This window comes from Sapajus apella, unplaced genomic scaffold (genome assembly GCF_009761245.1).
Source record: "Sapajus apella isolate SASKATOON/1434 unplaced genomic scaffold, GSC_monkey_1.0 scaffold14, whole genome shotgun sequence".
Taxonomy (NCBI): domain Eukaryota; kingdom Metazoa; phylum Chordata; class Mammalia; order Primates; family Cebidae; genus Sapajus; species Sapajus apella.
The window spans coordinates 5,779,394-5,801,092 of record NW_022436954.1 but is presented as its reverse complement, the minus strand read 5'-3'; the positions used below and the strand labels follow the sequence as shown (position 1 = coordinate 5,801,092).

General features: G+C 51.5%; 2 protein-coding genes across 4 annotated transcripts in view; both read left to right on the top strand.

The window, feature by feature from the left end:
• Window positions 1-13,112, top strand: part of DPF2 (double PHD fingers 2) — a 19,343-nt gene extending 6,231 nt beyond the window's left edge. Inside the window, exons 2-12 of one of the 2 annotated variants that reach the window (XM_032282864.1) lie at window positions 1,133-1,293; window positions 1,712-1,819; window positions 2,145-2,308; window positions 4,766-4,858; window positions 5,013-5,091; window positions 5,604-5,645; window positions 6,688-6,825; window positions 6,952-7,080; window positions 7,275-7,387; window positions 9,925-10,006; window positions 11,808-13,112. In XM_032282864.1, the coding sequence (XP_032138755.1) occupies window positions 1,133-1,293; window positions 1,712-1,819; window positions 2,145-2,308; window positions 4,766-4,858; window positions 5,013-5,091; window positions 5,604-5,645; window positions 6,688-6,825; window positions 6,952-7,080; window positions 7,275-7,387; window positions 9,925-10,006; window positions 11,808-11,884 (1,186 nt within the window). In that variant the 3' untranslated portion in view covers window positions 11,885-13,112. The remainder of the gene's footprint in view (window positions 1-1,132; window positions 1,294-1,711; window positions 1,820-2,144; window positions 2,309-4,765; window positions 4,859-5,012; window positions 5,092-5,603; window positions 5,646-6,687; window positions 6,826-6,951; window positions 7,081-7,274; window positions 7,388-9,924; window positions 10,007-11,807) is intronic. The other variant, XM_032282865.1, reaches the window with a different exon arrangement.
• A 2,194-nt stretch (window positions 13,113-15,306) lies between these two features.
• On the top strand, window positions 15,307-18,131 carry TIGD3 (tigger transposable element derived 3). 2 transcript variants are annotated; one of them, XM_032282860.1, is made up of 2 exons: window positions 15,307-15,516; window positions 16,326-18,131. In XM_032282860.1, the coding sequence occupies exon 2, from the start codon at window positions 16,326-16,328 to the stop codon at window positions 17,754-17,756; it is 1,431 nt and encodes a 476-aa protein (XP_032138751.1). In that variant the 5' UTR covers window positions 15,307-15,516; the 3' UTR covers window positions 17,757-18,131. The 2 variants fall into 2 exon arrangements, with proteins under 2 accessions (XP_032138751.1, XP_032138750.1); XM_032282859.1 differs by having other exon boundaries at window positions 16,321-18,131.
• Window positions 18,132-21,699: the final 3,568 nt, after the last annotated feature.

Here is a 21,699-nt window from a genome sequence, read left to right as displayed (position 1 = left end):
TTGTAGACATCTTCCATAAATATAAAATTAATTAGTTGGTTAAAAACCTATTTCAAAATTCAAGAGATATAAAAAGGCATGTGGAAGGAAGTGGCCTAGTCACCCAGTTTTTCTCCCTGCAGACCTCTAGTTTCTTTTCCGTTTTGTGATATAAATGACAGCTTTCTTTGACACTTCTCAGCAATGTACCTTACTTTGCTTTTCTTTCCCTAGTTAACTTGAGATTGTCCAATAGCAGTATGTGAAGAGCTTCGTTTGTTTCTTATGGCCAAATAGAATTTCATCGTATGGGCCGGGCACGGTGGCTCAAGCCTGTAATCCCAGCACTGTGGGAGGCCGAGGCGGGTGGATCACGAGGTCAAGAGATCGAGACCATCCTGGTCAACATGGTGAAACCCCGTCTCTACTAAAAATACAAAAAAAAAATTAGCTGGGCATAGTGGTGCGTGCCTGTAATCCCAGCTACTAAGGAAGCTGAGGCAGGAGAATTGCCTGAACCCAGGAGGCGGAGGTTGCGGTGAACCGAGATCGCGCCATTGCACTCCAGCCTGGGTAACAAGAGCGAAACTCCGTCTCAAAAAAAAAAAAAAAAAAAAAAAAAAAAAAAAGAATTTCATCGTATGGATTTTCCATACTTTACTAAATACATTTTAATAAGTCCCCTAGACCTTGATGAACTCTTTCCCTCTGGAACAGACCCTGGGGCAATCATGTGGGTGCATGCAGTTTATTTGGGATATGATTCTAGGAAGGAGGGATTAGGAGGGACTGTCCTCTGCTTCTCAGCGTCGTGAGGGTCAAGAGAAATAACAACCAGCACGGGGCTGGGCTTGCAAGACACATGGAGTGAACATTAGTTCCTTCCCCCGCTTTGGGGGGTTAGACCTAAGTCTGGTTAGACATATGATGAAATCGTGTTCCTGATGGTAATTTGCTTGAAAAGTAATTCCTCATGATGGCCTAGAAAAGGGGCTTTGTGTCCCATGAGGCAGAAGTGGAGGCAAATAGAATGGAAGAGACAGCCTCCCAGTCCCTTGAGCCTTCTAGAGAAGCAGATGGTAGGGGAGAGGAATAGTTCAGCACCCCATGTCCCCGCTCCAACACACACACCTGGTTTCCGTCTTCCCTGCAGCCTTGGGGAGCAGTACTACAAAGATGCCATGGAGCAGTGCCACAATTACAATGCCCGCCTCTGTGCTGAGCGCAGCGTGCGCCTGCCTTTCTTGGACTCACAGACTGGAGTAGCCCAGAGCAATTGTTACATCTGGATGGAAAAGCGACACCGGGGTCCAGGTGAGGGTCCAGACTTGGGAGAAGGGGACTCAGGAGCATAAGGAGGAAGAAGCCTCCTCATCTTAGGTGATGAGACAGGTGATAGGGTTTTCCCTATTGCCTTCCGCCTTTGGATGAATATGGTCTTCTTGTGATTAGAAACCCAGGGAGGATGAAGCAGATAGGTTGATACCAGCATCTTTGTTTTCTGCCCTGCTGAGGCCATTGTGCATCTGGAGAACTATGTGTTAGCCAAGGCTCCTAAACTTATATATCTCTTTTTCTTTTCCACAGACTGTTCCACCCAACCCCCTAGGCCCTCAGTGTCAGAATTTCTCCCTTGCTCTAGAACTCAAAGGGGAGCCTACTTATTTAGAGTATTTGGTATTATTTTCTAATACGGGTTAGGGCCTGACTTCTGTCTTTCTTCCTGCCACAGGATTGGCCTCTGGACAGCTGTACTCGTACCCTGCCCGGCGCTGGCGGAAAAAGCGGCGAGCCCACCCCCCTGAGGATCCACGACTTTCCTTCCCATCTATTAAGCCAGGTAAGGCACATACTTCCTGAGCAGAGGTGTGGCCTGCTGCATGGTGAGAGCCTGCTAATCACCGTGATATACCAGGCCCAGTGCTAGATACCGAATATACTCAAATAAATATGATGTGATTCTTTCCTTTAAGGAGCTCAGTCTAGTAGGGGAGACAGGTAAATAGGTACGTTATGGTGCCAGTTGAACTAGGGTGTCTTCATTCCTGGGCATCTAGAGAACAGAAGACAGTGACTTACCTTTGGTAAGCCCCAACATCATGTGGACTCAGAGCAGTCTCCTTTCAGCCCTTCTTAGCCTTGCTTCCTCCTGACCTTGCTTGCAGACACAGACCAGACTCTGAAGAAGGAGGGGCTGATCTCTCAGGATGGCAGTAGTTTAGAGGCTCTGTTGCGCACTGACCCCCTGGAGAAGCGAGGTGCCCCGGATCCCCGAGTTGATGATGACAGCCTGGGCGAGTTTCCTGTGACCAACAGTCGAGCACGAAAGGTACAAGATTATACCTGTGGCTCAGGGAGCTTTGATGGAAATCAGCCTCCTCTTCACTGGGGGCCACCCAGTTTCTAGAACAGAAACAGAAGCTGGGGTCCAGAAAGCAGGCCCCTGCTGTTCTGTTCTTACTTCAATCCCTAATTATTGTCAGATACTGACTGACTTCTCCATTGCCATTTAGACTTTTCTGCTCCTTCTAAGTATAGACTGTCACTCATTCATCCACTTTTATCACAGAAGGTTATTATTATACATATATATAATTTTCATTTAAAAAATTAAAATAGGCCAGGTGCAGTGGCTCATGCCTGTAATCCCAGCACTTTGGGAGGCCAACGAAGGAGGATTGCTTGAGCCCAGGAGTTCAAGACCAGCCTGGGCAACAAAGTGAGACCCCCATCTCTACAAAAAATAATTTTAAAAAATTAGCCGGGCATAGTGGATGCGCCTGTTTTCCCAGCTGCTAGGGAGTTGAGGTGGGAGAATCGCTTGAGCCTGGGAGTTCGAGGCTGCAGTGAGCTGTGATCTTGCCACAGCACTCCAGCCTGGACAACAAAAAAATTAAAACCAGGAGGTGCAATAGTAGTCAGTGAAATCCCATATACTTTCTTTTTTTTTTGAAACAGTTTCACCTTTGTTGCCCAGGCTGGAGTGCAATGGCACAGCCTTGGCTCACTGCAACCTCCACCTCCCGGGTCCTCCTGCCTCAGCCTCCTGACTAGCAGGGATTACAGGCATGCACCACCACACCCGGCTTATTTTGTATTTTTAGTAGAGGCAGGGTTTCTACATGTTGGTCAGGCTGGTCTCCCAACTTCTGACCTCAGGCGATCACCTGCTTCGGCCTCCCAGAGTGTCGGGATTGTAGGCGTAAGCCACTGTGCCTGGCTGAAATCCCACGTACTCCTTACCTAGATTTTATCAGTTTAACATTTTGCCACATTTGCCTTATCTAACTTTGCTAAACCATTTGAGAGGAAGATGCATATATCAAAAACTTTCAGTCTAGGCAACATAGCAAGACCTTCTCTCTGGGCATGGTGGTACACACCTGCAGTCCCAGCTGCTCGGGAGGCCAAGGTGGGAGGATTGCTTGAGCCCAGTAGATTGAGGCTGCAGCACTGATCATGCTGAGTAATACAGGGAGGCCCTGTCTGGGGGAGCGTCAGGAACAAACTTTTATTCCTGAATACTTTATTCTTTTTTTTGAGACAGAGTCTTGTTCTGTCATCAGGATGGAGTGCAGTGGTGCCATCTCAGCTTACTGCATCTCCACCTCCTGGGTTCAAGCGATTCACCTGCCTCAGCCTCCCAAGTAGCTGGGACTATAGGCACTCACCACCACACCTGGCTAATTTTTTGTATTTTAATAGAGATGGGGTTTCACCAGGTTGGCCAGGACGATCTTAATCTCCTGACCTCGTAATCCGCCTGCCTCAGCCTCCCCAAGTGCTGGGATTACAGGCATGAGCCACCACGGTGGCCCCAACTTTACTCTGTCACAAAAGTTTGTGTCACAAAGTTTTTTGGTCTCTGAGGTTACACAGCAAAGCAGACTTGGTCTCTGCCAACAGAGAAGATAAGACTATATATAAAAATAAGAACTATAAATATGCTAGCACTGGGCTAAATGCTTATTCATGTCCTTTCTCCTTTAGTCTGTACAACCTGATGGAGCAGGTCCTGTGTTCCCCATTTCACAGACAGGCTAAAAACAAAGCAGTTTAAAAACTTCCCACAAGGTCACACAAATAAGCAACAACACTTTCTTTTTTTTTTTTTTTGAGACAGAGTTTCGCTCTTGTTACCCAGGCTGGAGTACAATGGCGCGATCTCAGCTCGCCGCAACCTCCGCCTTCTGGGTTCAGGCAATTCTCCTGCCTCAGCCTCCTGAGTAGCTGGGATTACAGGCATGCGCCACCATGCCCAGCTAATTTTTTGTATTTTTAGTAGAGACGGGGTTTCACCATGTTGACCAGGATGGTCTCGATCTCTTGACCTCGTGATCCACCCGCCTTAGCCTCCCAAAGTGCTGGGATTACAGGCGTGAGCCACCGCGCCCGGCTCAACACTTTCATTTAAACTAGGAAGTGAGTGTCAGAACAGAACCACCAATAATGTGCTCCCAGCAAGGCCAGTCAGAGGCAGAAGAAGGCGTGGCTACTTGGGGTATCAGGGCAAACTTTATGGAAGCATGCTATTTGATTTGGCCATGTGGCACGGTGGGGAAGGCATTTCATGCTAAGGAAACAAGGTGAAACACAGGGGAAGGAAATCCCAAAGTATGGAAGGGAGCAGGAGAACTGTAGGGTTCCCGTAGGGCAGCGGTGAGGAATGAGGCTGATAGGGTGGGACCAGGTCATGGGAGGTTCTGGGCGGCCTTGGCCAATCTCATCATAGGGGAGCTTTTGGATGCACGTGTTTCTACCCGTGCTAACCCTCCTGTCCACTCAGCGGATCCTAGAACCAGATGACTTCCTGGATGACCTCGATGATGAAGACTATGAAGAAGATACTCCCAAGCGTCGGGGAAAGGGGAAATCCAAGGTAAGGGGCCAGCGTGTTGCCTGCATCTCGGGACGGGGTGGCCTGGGGAATTCCTTGTTTTATTTTAAGTGAGATTAGCAGCCACTTCCAGAAGAGTCTTAACTCCTTAGGCCCAGCTGCTGCAGTAAGGGTGTCTCTTTGCTCTTCTTGGCAGGGTAAGGGTGTGGGCAGTGCCCGTAAGAAGCTGGATGCTTCCATCCTGGAGGATCGGGATAAGCCCTATGCCTGTGACAGTGAGTGCCTCACAAGTGGGTGGGGTAAACCTTGCCTTGGCCCTAGCTCCTGCTCAGGATATGAGAGGAGGGAGGGTTGTGTTTTTGCCCAGAGTATTAAAACAAGCCTGGGTTCTTGTCCTGCCTGCTGACTGGTTCCTTCTGAGACCCCTGGGAGGCCTGGGTCCCCGCTATATGACGGGTGGGACCTGCATGCTCTGGGAAAGATTTCTGCCATCCTCTGGGGAGGGATTGCTTGTGGGGGCCACAGCAGGCAGGGTTGGCCTCTCAGCAGACAGCCTGTAGGCCTCCTGGCCTCAGTTAAGCCAGGGCCTCAGGGGTCTGACACTTGAGTTTTTCAGCGTCTGTTCTCTTTTTCTTTCTCTCTGGCTTGCCCCACTTCTGTCCCTCCACCCTGGGAGCACCATCACCGCTGGGGTTTCTCTCTCGTTTGTTCTGCTTTCCTGCTGCTGCTGCTCCTGTCTCAAGTGTATCAAGGCCTTCTTCTCATGACTTTTCTTTCTGTCTTTCAGATAGTTTCAAACAAAAGCATACCTCGAAAGCGCCCCAGAGAGGTAGCTCTCTCAACTTTTCAGACTTTTGGTTTTCCTATCCCTTTTTCCCTCTTCCCTTGTTCCTCTTGCCTTTCTCATTTCCTGGGATGCTAGCTTTAAAATCTCCAAAATGGCATGGGGCTAGGAGCAGTGGAACTTCTGCTGTGCTCCACTCCTCAAAGTCCTGGAAGCCGCCTTTACCACTGCTTGTCTCCCACAAACCTGCTCCTAGAGCTGCTTGGCCCAGTGCATGAGGTGGCTTCAGAAGCATTATCAGGAGCCCATTACAGTCAGATCCTTCCGCCTCCTCCCCAAATCAGGCACCTAGGGGTCAGCTCATGTTCCCCACCACCCCACCACCTCCTCTTGCCATCCTCTCTCCCCATTCCTTTCCTTCTGGCCCCCTTGCCCTTCTTGGTATCACTTCTCAAGATGACAGAATGCCTCGTGGGGATCTGCTTTCCTTGCTGGTTGGAGGGCCTGGACCTGGCACTTATGTGGGAGTGTGTTTGAATTTCTTTGGGGACCAACTGCCCAACTGGCTTCAATGATAAGAAATCCCCAAGAAACCCCTGCTTGTTTACCCACATTCAGTAGAGATGGGCTCCATGGTCTGTGTGGGGTAGCATGAGCCTCCCACATTTACTGAGTAGCAGAAAAGTTTGGAGCCTTACCCACTTTGCTCCCTTCCTGCCACACCAAAGACCTGTAGGAATATCCCCCCCTTCCTGACCTGGAGCTCCCCAGACTGTTACTGTATCCCAGAGCAACTAACTGGTGATGGGGTGAGGGCTAAGCCCCCCAAAAGCCAACATGGAAGAGCAGTGGTGGCCATGGGGTTGAAGTTCAGGAGGGAAAAGAGCCCCAGAAGCTAGAGAGCCCTGGGGCCTAATGCTCCTGGCTGAGGGGAAGGGGCCATCACTACTAAGGCCTGTCCCAGAGCAGAGCTGCTAGGGAAGGGATGGTTGCCCTCTGCCTCAGGTGGAGCCCCCACAGCTTGCAGAAGTGGGGATGTAGCACTCTTATATCCTAACATTTTCTCTGCAATCTTTTCCCCACTCAGTTTGTGGAAAACGTTACAAGAACCGACCAGGCCTCAGTTACCACTATGCCCACTCCCACTTGGCTGAGGAGGAGGGCGAGGACAAGGAAGACTCCCAACCACCCACTCCTGTTTCCCAGAGGTCCGAGGAGCAGAAATGTAAGCTGAGGTGTCAGAAGTGGTGGGCAAGCAGGAGTTGGCCTGGTTATGAAAGCCACTCCTTGCATGGGTGTTGAGTGGCTCAGGTACCCCCATGGGCATCATCAAAACTCTTTCTCTCTGTAGCCAAAAAGGGTCCTGATGGATTGGCCTTGCCCAACAACTATTGTGACTTCTGCCTGGGGGACTCAAAGATTAACAAGAAGACGGGACAACCCGAGGAGCTGGTGTCCTGTTCTGACTGTGGCCGTTCAGGTACCGCCTCCTGGAAAGAGAATGCTGCTGCTGTGTCCAGTCCCCAAGGGGCTCTTGGCCTGCTGGCCTCTAGTGGTATCATAATCAACCAGCCCACCTCGCTTTTCCTGACCAAGAGAAGTTGCAGCCACAGGCAGATCCTTTCTTCCCCCTGCATGTCCGACTATTGGTCTCATTCACTTCCCCCACCACAGGGCACCCATCTTGCCTCCAGTTTACCCCCGTGATGATGGCGGCAGTGAAGACATACCGCTGGCAGTGCATCGAGTGCAAATGTTGCAACATCTGCGGCACCTCTGAGAATGACGTGTGTATCCCCACCCATCCTCAGCATGGCTCCTTCTGGGCTTTTACTGTGGTTTGCACAGTTCCCTCTAAAGTGAAATTCCTTTCAAAAAGGGAGCAAGAACCATTCCACATGCCACACGCCCCCTCCCCAGCATCTCAGTCGGAACTCTGATTCATTGCCAGATGTATATTGAGTACCGATTTCATGTCAGACACTGTTCTAGACACTAAAGATACCATACAAGACAAACAAGGTCCCTGCCTCATGAGATTTACATTCCTATGGGAACAACAGTAAGCACGGATGTGAGATTTGTGTGATGTGCCATGAAAAAGATGAAACCAGTAATGTGGCAGAGAATAATTAGATAAGTGATTGTTTTTTTTTTTTTTTCTTTTTTTAACTTTGATAGAATCACTCAGTTTGGCGATAAGTGATTTATTTTGATGGTCAGATATGGCTCTTCTGGGAGGGTGATGCTGGTGTTGAAATTTGGGTGATACCAAAGAGCCAGTCAAGAAGCTTTGGAGGTAGAACATTCCCAAGAAAGGAGCAGCCAATGCAAAGGCCTTAAGTGGGACAAGCCAGATGTACTGAAAAGGCTGATAGGCCGTGGAAGGGAGTGGTAGGGGGTGAGATGAGAGAGGTAAGCACTGCCAGATCTGTGGGGCCTTGGGTTTTATTCTAAGTACATGTTGAAGAGTTTTAATCAGGGGAGTGACATGGCTATTATGTATTTATTTATTCTTTTTTGTTGTTGTTGAGACAGAGTCGCGCTCTGTCACCCAGGCTAGAGTGCAGTGGCGTGATCTTGGCTCGCTCCACCTCCTGGGTTCAAGCAGGTCTCCTGCCTCAGCCTCCCGTGTATCTGGGATTGCGGGCATGTGCCACCCCACCCAGCTAATTTTGTATTTTTAGTAGAGAGGGGGTTTTGCCATGTTGGCCAAACTGGTCTGGAACTCATGACCTCTGGTGATCCACCTGCCTCAGCCTCCCAAAGTGCTGGGATTACAGATGTGAGCCACCACACCCGGCCGTATACTCTTTATGTATGTATTTATTTATTTATTTACTTTGAGACAGGGTCTTTCTGTCACTCAGGCTGGAGTGCAGTGGCACTATCTTACCTCACTGCAGCCTCATCCCTTCAGCTCAAGCAATCCTCCCACCTCAGCCTTCCAGGTAACTGGACCCGCAGGTGCACACCACCATGCCCAGCTATTTTTTGTGTGTTTTTGGTAGAGATAGGGGCTCGCCATGTTGCTGAGCTGGTTTCAAACTCCTGAGCTCAAGCACCCCTCCCACCCTGGCCTCAAAGTGCTGGAGTTACGGGTATGAGCCCACCATGCCTGGCCTTGTCTTTTGTTTGTTTATTTGTTTTGAGACAGTGTTTTATTCCTGTCGCCCAGGCTGGAGTGCAGTGGCACAATCTCTCTGCTCACTGCAACCCCCGCCTCCCAGGTTCAAGGGATTGTCCTATTGGGATTATAGGCACCTGCCACCACACCTGGCTAATTTTTAGTAGAGATGGGGTTTCACCATGTTGGCCAAGCTGGTCTCGAACTCCTAACCTCAGGTGATCCACCTGCTTCAGCCTCCCACAGTGTTGAGATTACAAGCATGAGCCTCCATGCCTGGCCCTTGTCTTGTATTTTAAAAAGATTGCTTTGGCTGCTGTGTGGAGGGTAGACTGTAGGGACAAGGATGGAGGCTCATGCCTGTAATCCCAACACTTTGAGAGGCTGAGGTGGGAGGATTGCTTGAGCCCAGGAATTCAAGACCAGCCTGAGCAACCTAGGGAGACCTTGTCTCCATAAAATATTTTAAAATTACTCAGGTGTGGTGGTACACACGTTAGTCTCAGCTACTTGGGAGGCTGAGGTGGGAGGATCACTTGAACCCAGGAGTTTGAGGCTGCAGTGAGCCATGATCACGCCACTACACTCCGGCCTGGGCAACAAAGCAAGACCTTATTTCAAAAAGAAATAGTAGTCACTGCGCACGGCATCTCACACCTATAATCCAAGCACTTGGGGAGGCTGAGGTGGGAGAATTGCTTGAGCCTAGGAATTCAGGACCAGTTTGGGCACATAAGGAGACCTTGTCTCTCCAAAAAAATTTTACGATTAGCTGGGTACGGTGGTGTGTGCCTATACTCCCAGCTACTTGAGAGGCTGAGGTAGGAGGATCAGTTGGGCCCAGGAGGTTAAGGCTGCAGTGAGCCGTGATTGTACCACTGCACTCCAGCCTGAATGGCAGCAAGACCTGTCTCAAAAAATGGATACCTATAGAGCTTGGGCTCCAGGAAAAAAAAAAAGCGGAGTCGATTTGATCAATTAGGAGCTCTGAAAGGATCCAGGTGAGAGATGACAGTGACTGGATCTGCGGTGGAGATGGATAGCATGGTTTCCTACATAAGATTGCTACGTCTGTTTTTACCTGCCACCTACCTCTCGGAAATAGCGTGTCACAGAAGCCCTCCCACCTCCTATAGTGGCATAACTGAGGCATGTCATTCATTCAATCCCCATCCTCTTCCCTTTTGCCTACTTCAGGACCAGCTGCTCTTCTGTGATGACTGCGATCGTGGCTACCATATGTACTGTCTCACCCCATCCATGTCTGAGCCCCCTGAAGGTAAGTTGCCCAGATCTTTTACTCAGAACAATTTGGAAAACACTAAGTTCTATGTTCTTTATGTTATCAGCTATATATTCTTCCAAATTAGGGAGTAGGGCACCTTGCCTTGGCTCAGTTTAGAATGCCTTCCTAACATTTCAGCTTAAAGGGTTTTAGTATTTGCACATTTACAACTGTAAATCAATAGCCCAGCAGAAAGGAGATGCTGAGCCGAGATCAGTCACCCAGAAGGAATGATTTATTTTCTTCCAGCCAGTCCAGGACACTCAGTTGGTAGATTATCTGATGTGAAGCTTCTATAATCAACTCTTGAAACTTGACAGATTTGAGTGTTTATTTCCTCTCCCTTCCCCTTCTGGATTGGGAAGGGACTTGATCTTGGAGCCTGAATGGGTCAGGCTGCTTCTCCCATAACTTATTTCATTCATAATGGTCCAAGTTTATGGAAGCTATTCCCTGAAACCAGTGGTGGCACCAAGAATTGGTTGTATCTCCACAAGTCCCCTTCCAGCTGAATTTCTGTGCATAAGCAACTCCTGTACAGAAATTCAGGAGCTTACTCAGAACACAAATAGCCAGGAGCTGTTACTCTGCATGAATGATATGGGCCAGAATTACAGGCAAGAGAAAGTGTTTCATTGTATGATGTAAGCTGACTTGTAACATATTGGTCAAACTTCTGTCACCCCTCTGGAGAATGAGGCCACTGACAAAGTCTGAGAATCCCTTAGCAGCTGCAGGGGAGCACTCAGCTTCTATCAGGCCCAGCTTACGAATCTGCTTTCGGGAGAGATAGCATGTTTATGTTTTGTTGTGTTTTCGTTTTTTTTTTTTTTTTGAGACAGAGTTTCGCTCTTGTTATCCAGGCTGGAGTGCAATGGCACGATCTCGGCTCACCGCAACCTCCGCCTCCCGGGTTCAGGCAATTCTCCTGCCTCAGCCTCCTGAATAGCTGGGATTACAGGCATGCGCCACCATGCCCAGCTAATTTTTTGTAGTTTTAGTAGAGACGGGGTTTCACCATGTTGACCAGGATGGTCTCGATCTCTTGACCTCGTGATCCACCCGCCTCGGCCTCCCACAGTGCTGGGATTACAGGCTTGAGCCACCGCGCCCAGCCTGCGTGTTTTGGTTTTTTTAACCATCAAACAGATGATGTATATTACAGAATGACTTTCCTATTAAAGTTCTGGGGGACATTAAGGTGGTGGAGAGCTGCAGGCCTGAGTGTGCTCACTGGAGTGTTAAGGCAGCTGAGGGGCAACCCCTGGAAGTATTACATGTTCTAGGTCAGGGTCAGCCAGCCACAGCCAGCTTAAATAGCTTGCAAACTAAGAATGGTTTTTCCTTTTTTTCTTTTTGTTTTTGAGACAGGGTCTTGCTCTGTTGCCCAGGTTGGAGTGGAGTGGCATGATCTCAGTTCACTGCAGCCTCCACTCCCCTGGGCTCAGGTAATCCAGTAATCCTTCCACCTCAGCCTCCTGAGTACCTGGAACTACAGGCATGCCACCACACCTGGCTAATTTTTGAATTTTGAGTAGGGACAGGTTTTGCCACAGTGCCCAGGCTGGTCTCAAACTCCTGGGCTCAAATGATCCATCCGCCTCAGCCTCCCAAAATGCTGGGATTACAGGTGTGAGCCACAGCACCCAGCCAGTTTTTGCATTTTTAAGGGATTTTTTTAGGCTAAGCATAGTGGTTTGATCCTGCTATAGAAATGGGGTATCGAGAGCGGAGAAATTACAAGCAGGTGGGGATTGTGTGGGACCCATCCTGACCCCATTTTGCTTCTCTGCAGGAAGTTGGAGCTGCCACCTGTGTCTGGACCTGTTGAAGGAGAAAGCTTCCATCTACCAGAACCAGAACTCCTCTTGATGTGGCCACCCCCTGCTCCCCGACATATCTAAGGCTGTTTCTCTCCTCCACTTCATTTTTCATACCCACTTGTCCCTTCTTCCTTCTCTCCTTCACAAGTCCAGAGAACCTTGGGGTGGTTGTGCCAGCCTGCCTTTGGCAGCTGCAAGCTGAGGTGGCAGCTCTGACCACTTCTGGCCCCAGGCCCTCAGGGAGAAAGGAGCAACATGCTGCCCCAAGGCGTACCTGTGGGCCTAGTTTCTGCTCTCCGTGAAGTGCATTCACTCTGCTTGCCTTGGGCCCAGGCCCTGGTGATCACAGGGTTCAAACAGTGTCCTCCTAGAAAGTGGGAGAGCAGCTCACTTCTCTCTCTGTTCTGCCTCCACTCTGGTGTCCAGAGTTTTCCCTTCCCCGAGAGGCAAGCCAGGCCAGGGCCTCTGTCTGAGGCAGCTGGGAGAGAACAGGCTGAGGCCACGTCCACAAGGAGTTTTCCATGCCCCTGTGCCGCTTAGCCTCACCTCTTTCCTCCAGAGTGGCTCTCTGCAACCCTGTCTTCCTGCTACGTAGGGTTCTTTGCTGAAGTCAGGATGTTCTCGGTCACCCTCCTGGCTCTGCCCTGTCCCACTCCACCCCATCCTAGGGGGAGTAGCAGCTTCACCTTGTTCTTCCCAGTGCTGTACTGGCTCACTGTCATGGGTGGTCTCCAGTGACCGAAGCATTGCCCACCCTTAGAATTTCTCATCTTCTGCCTCCCTTCTTATTCCTTTTGGTTTTGTGGGGAGAGGGGAAGGATCAGGGGGCCAGGCCAGCAGCTCGGGGGCCACAGGGAGATAGATAATGTGCCTGTTTTTTAACAAGACAAAAAAGCCTACCTCCAAAATCCCCTTTTTGTTCTTCCTGGACCTGGGCATTCAGCCTCCTGCCCTTAACTGAATTGGGAGCCTCTGCCACCTGCCCCGTGTATCCTGGCTCTCAGCTCATGGGGAAGCCACATAGACATCCCTTTCTTCCCTTGCACGCTCGCTAGCAGCTGGTAAGGTCTTTACACCCTAATTCCTCAAGTTTTCTGCTTAGTGGCACTGACATTAAGTAGTGGGAGGACAGTCCATGCCAGGACACCCTGGAGTAGCCTTCCCCCTTGGCCGCGGGCAGGCCCTAACTCACTGTCGCTTTGGAGTTGAGGTGTCTTTTTTTTTTCTTTAATTCCTGTATTCTAAACATTAGTAAAAATAAATGTTTTTACACAGAGCCCTCTGCTGGATGGTTCATCTCCTGCCTCGCTCCATTTCATCCTAAGATTTATGGTGATTTTTAGAAACATTTCGAAATACAGCTTTTTTCCCCCAAAATTAAATTTCTTTTGTCGAACTCCAATATGTAAAGCGAATATAAAATTGGTTATTTTGTTAATTTGTTACATAAATTCAAATTTAGAACAGTTTTTTGTTATAAAGAACAGTGAAGCTGTTTTTGATCAATACAAAATTTGGGTTAAAAATTTTAGCATCGGCCGGGCGCGGTGGCTCACGCCTATAATCCCAGCACTTTGGGAGGCCGAGGCGGGTGGATCACGAGGTCAAGAGATCGAGACCATCCTGGTCAACATGGTGAAACCCCGTCTCTACTAAAAATGCAAAAATTAGCTAGGCATGATGGTGCGTGCCTGTAGTCCCAGCTACTCGGGAGGCTGAGGCAGGAGAATTGCTTGAACCCAGGAGGCGGAGGTTGCGGTGAGCCGAGATTGTGCCATTGCACTCCAGTCTGGGCAACAACAGCGAAACTCCGTCTCAAAAAAAAAAAAAAATTTAGCATCCTATTTTTGTGTTTCAGTTGGTTTGCAGAAAATTCTGCTAGACTTGGATACATAGATGGAAAGTGGTGACAGATTTCTAACAGTTGACCTTGCAATCTCAGATATTTTAAATGAGACCAGAAGTTTATATACAAGTTTATAAAAGAATTAATAAGCAAACTAATGACATCTCCAGGGGAGGAGCAGGATCTGTGTGCCCTCGTTGCCTGCAGTGCCCCCAGGCCAGAGCAAGTGCCCCAGGGCCTGAACTGCCTGAAGAGGCAGGGAAGTAGCCAGGCCAAGTGGGAGCCGGCTGGCCCTGTCCCCAGGATGCCAGAGCAGAGCCAGGGAGGGGGCGTCTCTTTCCTCAGAGGAACAGGGGAATCTGGGCTGGGGTCTGTCTTCACTGGGGGAGAAGAATGAAGAGTGTAGGGGACAGCTTTCCCAGGGCACATTGATGTGCACAAAGTGAGTTTCCCTGAAGCCAAAGTGAACATATCGACAGCTGGCGTGTTCATATGAAATGACATATGGCAGCGTGTATGTCTTCAGTGTGTGTTTTAGAAGTCTAACTTTGTTGTTTTTAAAGGAAAGATTTGAATCAAGCAGTTATGGGCCCCCTGAAGTATCCTGTTTTTTCCTAGAACATTTTGAAAGCCATCGTTACCTATTGGAAGGCCTAGCCCTGCGCTTTTATGTTCAGTACGTAAGCAGGGTGCTGTGGGCTGGGGATTGTGTGAGAAGCAGAGTGCAGCCCGTCCTCATGCTTTTCCACTGAAGTGGTCAGGCGGAGAGGGAATAAAGCAATGAATGTTCTTTGGCGGTTGAGTAGTCTAAGAGCCAGAAAAGAAATGTGCAAAATAAGAACACTGTAGAAGGCATAACTGACGGAATTTGGGAGGTGGTTGGGAGAAGTGGGATTTGGGATGGGACTGGGAGAGTTGGTTGGTGTCCGCAGCCGGTAGGATGGTGTATATGGAAGCCTGTGAGGAAGGCAGAGGATTCGGAGGGCACAGCGAGGCTGGAGAGCAGCTGGACTGCAGGTCAAGAGGTCTGCATTTAATTCGGGAATGAAGGTTAGCAGGGAAGGCAACGATGCCAGATCTTGAGTTTAGGAACTTCAATCTTGTAAAGTACCAAATCTAATAAAAGTGTTTACTCGTCCTAAATCAGAACTGGCCCAGGCGAGCAACGTTTCCGTGGCCGACAGACTCAAGCCAGCGCTGTCCATGGTAACCAGCTTTTGTGTGGCTTAAAGCTTGCATCCGTTTTCTCCTTTCATCGTTTTCCCGAAACAACTCTGTGAGGGCAGTTAGCCCTGCATGGTAGACGAAGAAGCCGAGGAGGCCTAGGGTCAGGGCCAGGAAGCTTTTGGGACCCAAAGTCAGCTCGGCGGCCCTCACGCCGCCTGCAAGTCTCACCGGGCCATCGGGGTCCGCGGCTGCTGTCGGCACCCAGGGAAGTCCTGCAGGTTCCTGGCTCCGCCTCCCGCCCCTCCGCGCTGGAAGCCCCGCCTCTAGAGGGCCCGGTGAACCGCCACTTCCGCGGCATCCAATGAGACTTAGCCGGGGGCGGGACGGGACGCAACTGGGGCCAATCTGCTTGGGCCGGGGCGCGGCTGCGGCGGGTGGGTGCAGAGGGCCCGCACCGCGGACTTAGCAGCCGGGAGAGAGCCCGGCGCGGGCGGCGCGCACCGGGCCCTGCTGTGCGCGCGCCCGCCCGCCGCCCGCGCAGCCCCTCGACCCGCTCTGCCCTCGGGGTCGTGGCGCCCAACCCTCCCTTGTTCTGCCGTCGCCGCCTGGACAGGGGCTCGGGAGTCGGGCTGGGGGCAGGGGCGGGAGCCGCGGGACCAGCGCCTGAGGTGGGTGCGGAGCGGGAGGCCGGGCGGGCGGGCGCATGGGGCCTCCCCGCCAACAGACCTGGGGTCCAAGGCGAGTGGCCGGCCAGGGCGCGGAGCCCGGCTGCCGGCCTGCCTGGGTCCTGGCGTTGGGACCCTCCCAGGCCACCACCCTCCCCACGGGGACACCCCGCCCCTCTGCAGCCTCCTCACGCCTCCCGCCCTTTGTCGCCGGTGCACCTGCGCCCGCGGCCCTGCCCTCCACCTCCTCAGGCCGAACCATCGCCCGGCCTCCCCCTCAGGACCCGGCACCAAATTAGCCTCGCTCCTTCAGACCCCCTCTGTCCCCTTTGTCGTCTGTACACCTGTCACCTCAACTCTGCAGCCACCCACCTCCCCGCCCCCAGTGGCGTCATCGGAATCCGGCCCAGGCTGCCTCCCACTCCCTCCCGGGGGCTACTCCCCCGCTGCCCCGTAGCCTCACACCTGCCCCCTAGGCCACAGCCCCAGGCCCTCCATGTCCGCGCACCTTTGTTATCTTTGCAGCTGTCCCCTCCACTCTTCATTCTTCTCCCCCAGTGAAGCCAGACCCCAGCCCAGATTCCCCTGTCTCTCTGAGGGGAGAGACGCCCCCTCCCCGACTCTACCCTGGCATCCTGGGAACCGGGCCAGCCGGGCCCCCACTCGGCCTAGCCACTTCCCTGCCTCTTTCGGTGGATCCAGTCTCCCCTGGTGCCTGCGCACGTCCTTGTCTAATCTCCCCTCCTGTGCTCCTCTCCCAGCCCTCCCGGCCTCGGCTTGCTCTACCCGCTCATTCTTTCCTCCCAGCACAGATGCCCGGAGAAGCCATGGAGCTGAGCAGCAAGAAGAAGCTTCACGCCCTGTCACTGGCCGAGAAGATCCGGGTGCTGGAGCTCCTGGATGAGTCCAAGATGTCCCAGTCGGAGGTGGCCCGGCGCTTCCAGGTCTCCCAGCCCCAGATCTCGCGCATCTGCAAAAATAAGGAGAAGCTGCTGGCGGACTGGTGCAGCGGCACAGCCAACCGGGAGCGCAAGCGCAAGCGGGAGTCCAAGTACAGCGGGATCGACGAGGCTCTGCTCTGCTGGTACCACATCGCCCGGGCCAAGGCCCGGGACGTGACGGGGCCCATGCTGCTTCACAAAGCCAAGGAGCTAGCCGATATCATGGGCCAGGATTTCGTGCCCAGCATCGGCTGGCTGGTTCGATGGAAACGCCGAAACAACGTCGGCTTTGGGGCCCGCCATGTTCTTGCGCCTTCATTCCCCTCTGAGCCACCTCCCCCGGGGCTCACATCCCAGGCCCAGCTGCCTCTTTCCCTGAAAGACTTCTCTCCAGAGGACGTCTTTGGCTGTGCTGAATTGCCCTTGCTGTATCGGGCAGTGCCCGGCAGCTTGGGTGCATGTGATCAAGTACAGGTGCTGCTGTGTGCCAACAGCAGGGGCACCGAGAAGCGGCGGGTACTGCTGGGTGGGCTCCAGGCTGCCCCGAGATGCTTCTTTGGGGTCCGCAGTGAGACTCTGCCTGCCTCCTACCACCCTGACCTGGGCATCCCCTGGTCAGAGTGGTTGGCACAGTTTGACCGGGACATGGGAGAGCAGGGCCGACAGGTGGCCTTGCTGCTGGCTGCCCGAGTGGTAGAGGAACTGGCAGGCCTTCCTGGGCTCTACCACGTGAGGCTCTTACCTCTGGCCACCTCTGGCACCACGCCTCCCCTCCCTAGCTCGGTGGTCCGGGCCTTTAAGGCCCATTACCGGCACCGGCTGTTGGGCAAACTGGCTGCCATCCAGAGCGAAAGGGATGGCACCTCGCTGGCTGAGGCCAGGGCGGGCATCACAATGCTGGATGCCCTGCATGTGGCAGCAGCCGCCTGGGCCAAGGTGCCTCCTCAGCTCATTTTCAGCAGCTTCATTCAGGAAGGGCTGGCTCCTGGCAAAACACCCCCGTCCTCGGACAAAGCCTCTGAGATGCCACCAGTACCCAGCGGGCTGAGTCTAGAGGAGTTTTCCCACTTTGTGGACCTGGAAGGTGAGGAGCCAGGGCCCGGGGTGTGCAAAGAGGAGACAGGCACTGAAGATGAGGAGGGGGACGGAGAGGGCACCTTCGAGCCCCTGCCCACCAGAGCTGATGCCCTCCAGGCCCTGGGCACGTTGAGGAGGTGGTTTGAGTGCAACAGCACTTCTCCTGAGCTATTCGAAAAATTCTACAACTGTGAGGAGGAGGTGGAGCGGCTTTGCTGCCTGTGAAGGCGCCTTCGATGCTCGCCAGAGCCCCCCCCCCACTCCTGTTTCCCATGGAAACGGCCTCTTCAAAAGGCAGATCCGGCTGTCTCTTTCCTGTGGAAATGCAACTGTCATAAAGGTGTAGAAGTTGGGACGCCAAGTCTGAGCTTGGAAGAAGAGAACCCCAAGAAGAGAGCTCTGAAGATGGTACTTCTGGGGTAGGAATCCAGGCTACTTAGTTTCTAAACCCTGCTTCAAAGTTCTAGAGCCTTAGAGAGGGAGCTAGTCTGGAGGCTGGGGCTTAGAAAGGTGGAATTTGGGCTTTTTGGACAGGCTGCTTCCTTGAACTCTGTGTTAAAAACAGTTCTGCTTCTGGAAATAAAGTTTTTCATCAGAAAAGAGGCCAGGTGTTATTTTCATGGGAGAAAGGTAAAAACTTTCCATTCAGATCTGGAAAATTAATTGCTGATGGTTGCTGTGGTGCAGCTGTCTGTCCATGACCAGTAGGGATCCTCTTCCGGATATTCAGCAGCAAGGACTCGCAGGGCGTGGGCGCTGCTCATGCGATATCCCGTGAGAAGGAAGCACCAGGACAGACAGATCCCAGCTACTACACCAGATAAGCTGCAGCTCTGACAGTTTTGTTCTCAGAATGTGTGTTTGGGGTAGGGCAGGCTACAGACATGCCAGGGAAACAGAAAGGAGCTAGAATTGGAATGGGATAGTCATTCATTCATTTTTTTTTCCTTTGCTCATTTCACAACATCGCTTCAGCAAGGTCTCCTATGTGAGCAAGGTTGCAAAGATGATGTCTCTTCTGGGCAGGACCTTGTAGCCAATGACAGTGGGGTGTGATTAAGGGCTGTGATAAAGGCTTGTGCGAAGTGCCTGGCCCCATAGAGCTAGGGAGACTCCAGGGCTTTGAGAGCTTCAAGCTGCAGTTTGAAGGGCGTCCCAGGCCGAGGGACAGCGTGCTCAGAGTCTGATTGGAGTGAAGGAGCACAGTGTGCTGGGGGCGGGGGCAGGCAGTGCTGCCAGAGCATGGCATACTTGCCAAGGTAGGGGCAGAGTACAAGGAGAGGCCTGGAGAGTAGGAAGGCCTTTTAGCCAACCAAGTATAGGGGTAGGACGCCATCGGAGGGTTTTAGGTAGGCAGGAACAAGTCATTCTTGGGGTTCTAGAATAACAGTCTACGTAGGGTGTGTCAAAGATGTGAAACCTAGAGGTAGAGAGACTCTGATCCAGGTGAGAAAAGAAGTCTGAGCCAGATCCTGGGAGTAGAATGGAAAGAAAATGGTTTTACTGGCTGGGTGCGGTGGCTCACGCCTGTAATCCCAAGGCAGGTGGATTTACCTAAGGACAGGAGTTCGAGACCAGCCTGGCCAATATAGGGAAAACCCGTCTCTACTAAAAATACAAAAACTAGCTGGGCGTGGTGGTGCACACCTGTAATCTCAGCTACTCGGAAAGCTGAGGCAGGAGAATCACTTGAACCCGGGAGATTGAAGTTGCAGTGAGCCAATATCACGCCACTGCACTCTAGCTGGGGCAGCAAGAGTAAAAACCAGACTCAAAAAAAAAAAAAGAAAATGGTTTTACCTGGAAAGGATATGGGCTTTGGATGCAGATAGACTTTAGCAGGTAAAAATACTGGCTGCAGGCTGAGCACAGTTGCTCATGCCTGTAATCCCAGCACTTTGGGAGGCCAAGGTGGGCAGATCACTTTAGGTCAGGAGTTCAAGAGCAGCCTGGCCAACATGATGAAACCCTGTCTCTACTAAAAATACAAAAATTAACCAGGTGTGGTGGCACGCACCTATAATCCCAGCTACTTGGGAGACTGAGGCAGGAGAATCACTTGAACCGCAAGGCAGAGGTTGCAATTGGTGGAGATCGAGCCGCCGCACTCCAGCCTGGGTGACAAAGTGAGACTCTGTCTCAAAAATAAAAAATAATAATAAAAATGCTGTAATCCCAGCACTTTGGGAGGCCAAAATGGGCAGACCACCTGAGGTCAGGAGTTCGAGACCAGCCTGGCCAACATAGTGAAACCCTGTCTCTACTAAAAGTACAAAAACTAGACAGGTGTGGTAGTGAGTGCCTGTAGTCCCAGCTACTCGGGAGGCTAAGGCAGGAGAGTGGCTTGAACCGGGAGGTGGAGATGGCAGTGAGCCAAGATCACGTTACTGCACTCCAGCCTGGGCAACGGAGCGAGAATCCCTCTTGAAAAATAAATAAAATAAAATAAAATAAAAATACTGGCTCTAGGCCAAAATCCTAAGGGTGGCCTTTTAGGCTCCACCACTGGCAATCAAAGACTTTTGCCTGGCAGGCCTCATGGAGGGAAGCTGCCCTCCCACCCCAGCTTGGTGAATTGCCTGTGCGTTGCAGGTTCCTGGCAAGAGTTGCAATCAAAGACTCCAGGCCCCCAGACTGCCATGCTCCTAAGCGCACCTGCATTCCTAGCAGGGCACCTCCATTCAGGGACCCCAGCTGAGGCACTTCCCAACAGCCTCTACCAAGACCTCCTTCCTGGGAGCAATGACAGATCCTTTCTCTGCTTCAACTCAGTACGTCTCATTCCAGCCCTTCTCCCCCGCCTCCCTGAGGCTCACTTCAGGTCAGGTCGATAAAGAGGCAGGAGAGTTTATCCTTTGTATTCTGAAACTCCTTGACGCTGAGACCGTTCCTGTCTGAACTTCGTCCCATGCTGTTCTCTAAAATGGCATGCTGGGAGCTGGGGCCTGTCTTTTCCTCTTGCTCGCAGGTGCTAGTGAATGAATAGAAGCTTTTTTGTTACTTTCAGCTTGCTTCTTGTTGTCCTAATTGACCCCCTCCACACCTGGTGGCTCGAACTAACAATTCCCTTTCAAACGCTTATGAAGCCACCTGAGGCCTTCCATTTTCTAGGCTGAGATCCCAAATTATTTAGCCGTTCCTCACAGTCTATTTTTCCTACCCTGTATTCATATAAATTGTTCTTTTCTGATACCTTTCCAGTTCTGACATATCTCTTTTCTATTTTATTTTATTTTATTTTATTTTATATTTTATTTTATTTTATTTATTTTTGAGACGGAGTCTCATTCTGTCACCTAGGCTGGAGGGCAGTTGCATAATCTCGGCCCACTGCAACCCCCGCCTCTCAGGTTCAAGCGATTCTCCTGCCTCAGCCTCCCAAGTAGCTGGGATTACAGGTGTCTGCCACCATGCCCAGCTAATGGTTGTATTTTTAGTAGAGATGAGGTTTCACCATGTTGTTCAGGCTGGTCTCAAACTTCTGACCTAAGGTGACCCTCCTGTCTTGGCCTCCCAAAGTGCTGGGATTACTCAGGTGTGAGCCACCATGCCCGGCCTATTTATTTATTGTTTATTTGTTTTTTGTTTTTGAGATGGAGTCTCTCTCTGTTGCCTAGGCTGTGGTGCAATGGCATGATCTTGGCTTACTGCAACCTCCGCCTCTCTGGTTCAAGCGATTCTACTGCATCAGCGTCCCAAGTAGCTGGGATTACAGGTACCTGCCACTATGCCCAGCTAATTTTTGTATTTTTAGTAGAGAGGGTTTCACCATGTTGGCCAAGCTGGTCTCGAACTCCTGACCTCAGGCGATCTGCCCAATTTGGCCACTGCGCCCAGCCCATATCTCTTTTTAAATGTTGAAATCAAAATTACACAATCTCTAGGCCGGGTGCATTGGCTCACATCTGTAGTTCCAGCTTCTCGGGAGGCTGGGGCAGTAGAATCACTCAAACCCAGGAGGCAGAAGTTGCAGTGAGCCAAGGTGACACCACTGCACTCCAGCCTGGGCAACACAGTGAGACGCCTTCTCAAAAAAAAAAAAAAAAAAGGCCGAGTGCAGTGTCTCACACCTATAATCCCAGCACTTTAGGAGGCTGAAGCAGGCAGATCACGAGGTCAGGAGATCGAGACCACCCTGGCCAACATGGTGAAACCCCATCTCTACTAA